Raw genomic sequence first — 4,264 nt, 5'->3', positions numbered from 1 at the left:
GCCTTTCACGTTTCATTCCCGTAGAGAATCATCAGGCAAGAATGCATTCTAACCATTCGGGTATGAAACGCGAACGATTTTATGTAGCTTAATTGCCTTATATTTTCATAAATAAGTCATGAATATATATGTATATATATGTATATGCATGTATATATATATGTATATGTATACACATATATATACATATATATGCATATATATATATTTATATATATATACACTATATACGTATTTTTATATATGTATTTATATATATATATATATTTATATATATATGTATTTATAAATATAAATACACACACACACACACACACACACATATATATATATATATATATATATATATATATATATATATATATATATATATATATATATAGCAATTACGTTGCACAGAATCTCCTACGTATCATTCCCGTAGGGTATCGTCAGGCTGGAACGCATTCGAACCATAAATTACTTTTCGGGAACGAAACACGGAAGATTTTTTTTATCTTAAGTTCCATATATTTTCATTACTTACCATACATATACATATATATATATATATATACATGTATACATATATGTATATATATACATATATATATATACATATATGTATACATACATATATGTATATTTTGTGATATACATATGTACATATATATCTATGTATATGTATATAGTGTGATATATATGTGTGTGTGTGTAGCGTGTCTGTATATATGTATATACACATATGCATATGGTTGTATGTGTCGTGTTGTGCCGTGATCTGCAGGTGTTTGAACGGGAAGAAAAAAAAACTGGGAAAGAGGAAGGGGTGGGGTCTTGTTGTCACTTGACCGTGTGTCGTCACATGGGGTCGCGGTCCGGTAAGTGGGCTTCCTCGTCGTGTATCAGGTCGAGATCGTCGACTGTGTCGTTGTGCGCCTCCCGATCCTCCATGTAAATTTTCGACTTGGGTTTGCGGTCTTTTTTCGCCAAGCCGTACTGGACGTGCGTGTAATAAAGCACGAAGTTACTGACAATGATAGGTACAGTAAAGGCAACCATAAGCAAGCCTGAAATGGCGCACAGGGAACCGATTATGTAGCCGAACGAGCTCTTCGGGTACATGTCCCCGTAGCCGACTGTCGTCATCGTGACGACACTCCACCAAAAGCCGATTGGAATATTACTAAAACCTTCGTTATTTTCCGCAAAATACATCAACGAAGCAAAGATAACCATGCCGATTACGAGAAAAACACTCATCAGCAGAAGTTCGTTAAAACTAGCCTTCAGTGTGTAAAAGAGAATCCAAAGGCCTGGCACATGTCTTATGAGGCGAAATATTCGAAACAGACGAGTTACGCGAATAATGAACATGAAATCCACGAAGGAGGCTTTAGGACTTTGCAGTGGGGAGACGCGAATGATAATCATTTGAACAAAGTCTGGTAGAACAGCTAGGAAGTCGATGATGTTTTGCAGGGAGAGTAAAAACTTGATTTTACGCGGACAGAAAATGACGCGCATCAGGTATTCCAAGGCGAAAAATAGTAAGCACATGAGATCGATAAAAACTATGGCTGGATGCTCCACTTGTATATCCGGCGGTTCCGTCATCGAGACGTTGTTCGCAGGCTGCATCTCGGCCATGGCGGCCGCCTGGGCCGTTCGTTGTATGTGTTTCTGGACTTTGCGGGCGCTGCTCACGTGGAAATAACGGTACACCATTTCGATGTGCTTCACAGTGGACAGGGGGACGCGGAAGCTGGGATGTGTCTCGGCGCAGAAGGCAAAGATTGAAAAGATGACGAACATTACGGACACCCAGGCGTAAATCTGCGTTGTTTTTTGTTTTTTTTGTTTTTTTTCGAAAAGAAAAGAAAGAAAAAAAAAGAGAGAAAGGTTAGAAACATAGACAATTTTATGTGTAACACGTTCAACTAAATATACAAAACACATGGATTCACTCTCTTGGGCATTCCAGCATATTCATCGAGACATTTCATTGTTGCATTAGAACCGCTGTTTTTTAGACGGTGATAGACGATTTAGGGTCCCCGACGAAACATGTTCCAACAGATATTATGTATTATAATATTATATTTTTTTAGATGGTGGTATATATGATCTGGTGGGTGTACGGGCTTTTCATCACTCGACATTTCATCACACGACTATTAATCACGAACTATACAACACTAGATATTTAACTACCTGGATTTTCATCGCATGGACACTTAATCACATTGAGACATTTAATCACTTGTGGATTTCCGAAAGCGCTTGAAAGCTATTATTCCACCACCACCCCAAATTATATTGGTCTATCTTTTTGGGATCCACATTATATTTTGTCTGTCTTTTGGGGGATCTTTTGGGGGATCTTAAGGGGGATCTTTTATGGATTCAAGATGATTCTTCACAATGGGTACATCCATTTTTCAGAACTGTTTTCCTCATCTTCTTAGTTGCAGAAGTTTGTTTCCTTTTTTTTAAATAGAGAAATAAATTAATTAAAATCAATGTTATGTTTACTGCTTGTTTGTTAAAACCTTTTTTTTTTTTTAAGTGGCTGATATTTTCTTTATGCGGACAGATAGCCTCGCCTCTAACCCTTGTATGATTGGCGGGGGTATAGTTTTCACCTACAGATTCAAATCTTTCGTAAGAATTACACCAGACTTGTCAGAGGGGCTTAACATTTAACGTAAATAAGATATAATCACATAAATAACATTACTACAAAAACTTTTTTCCTTGGGAGTGATTAATTGTCTTGGCGTCGAGTGATTAAAAGCCCATGTGATGGAAACGCTACGAATTATTATTATCATTATTAGTATTAGTATTAAGTAGTTTTGCGTAATAATAATTATGTAAAAAAATGTCTTCACGTGATTAAATTAGACGAATTATTATTATCATTATTAGTATTAGTATTAAGTAGTTTTATTTTCTGTAAAAAAAATGTCTTCACGAATGTTTCACATAAAAAACAGTTAAATAATAAATAATATCAAAAACATTTATTATTAATGAAATTACAAAAATTAGTTTTATACAATACTGATTAGTTTACAAAATTACTGTATTTCTTTTTTCAAATATTTTACTAAATTTTTTTTAGTTTCTCCAGCGATTACTGGGTACATGTGCGACATAATTTCTAATTCAATTTTCAATCTCACTGAGACGTTCAGGAATAAGCAACTTACAACTGAAGTTTACCAAGTACTTTAACCATACCACCATGGCTCCTAGCATACACATATTTGAAACTATTTTCCTTCTAGATGGTACAAATTTTTAATATCTATCTATTCCTTTTTTCAAATTCCACAAAGTTAAGCTTATCTATTTGAACGTAACTGTCTAAACAACTTTTTAAACAACCAACATCTCATTTGATTCGTTTTTATTCCTCTATGACTTCCCCTGTTTATATCTGACTTTTAATTGAAGTATTCTAGTGTTAACATCAATTTAAAAAAAATTAACTTCAAATCAAGAAGGCAAAAAGAAACTCTGCACGATTGAAAAATTGTATTTTAATATAAATTTAGAACATTAATATAACAAAATTACAAAAGAAACATTTAGTAACATAGGCCTTTTGCAACTTGACAGCCTGAAAAATTTTGGGTATTCTTTGAATCTACGGGAATACTCTGGTAATATAAGATCCCACTTCTTTAAGTTTTGTCCAAAATTATTTCAGATTTGAAAGTTTATCATTGTGTAGCTGTTGACTGATGTAATGTCATACGTTTTCAATAGTATTAATGTCTTGGGATTGTGCAGGCCAATCTAATTGCGGAATATCATGCACTTTAAGGATCCTCTTGACATTGTCAATTGTGTGAATGGGAGCATTATTTTGCATGAAGATTATAAAATTCCGACGAAAGTATTTTTAGAAAATGCTCAGTACAAATATTTAAGGGATTTTTAGAAAATGCACTGTCAAATTAATAAAAGTATATTTAGTAAATACTCAGTCAAATTAATTAAAGTATTTTTAGAAAATGCCCATTCAAATTTATTAAAGGATTTTTAGAAAATACTCAGTTAAATAAATTAAAGTATTCGAAAATTCTCAGCCAAATTATTAAAAGTATTTTTAAAAAATGCTCAGGAAAAATGATTAATGTATTTTTAGAAAATGCACAGTTAAATTAATTAAAGTATTTTTAGAAAATGCTCAGTCAAATTAATTAAAGTATTTTTAGAAAATTTTCAATCAAATTAATAAAAGTATTTTTAGAAAATACTCAGTCAAATCAAC

The 4,264-nt window shown here is 32.9% G+C and overlaps 1 protein-coding gene across 1 annotated transcript; it reads right to left on the bottom strand.

The window, feature by feature from the left end:
* Positions 1-375: 375 nt before the first annotated feature.
* Positions 376-1,822, bottom strand: LOC145270557 (potassium voltage-gated channel protein egl-36-like). Its single transcript, XM_080126193.1, has one exon. It carries the CDS (start codon positions 1,792-1,794, stop codon positions 841-843), a length of 954 nt encoding a protein of 317 aa, XP_079982319.1. The 5' UTR covers positions 1,795-1,822; the 3' UTR covers positions 376-840.
* Positions 1,823-4,264: the final 2,442 nt, after the last annotated feature.

Source organism: Euprymna scolopes, chromosome 46 (assembly GCF_053919585.1).
Source record: "Euprymna scolopes isolate OS-2025 chromosome 46, ASM5391958v1, whole genome shotgun sequence".
In the NCBI taxonomy this organism is placed as follows: Eukaryota; Metazoa; Mollusca; class Cephalopoda; order Sepiida; family Sepiolidae; genus Euprymna; species Euprymna scolopes.
This window is presented reverse-complemented; position numbering and strand designations above follow the sequence as displayed.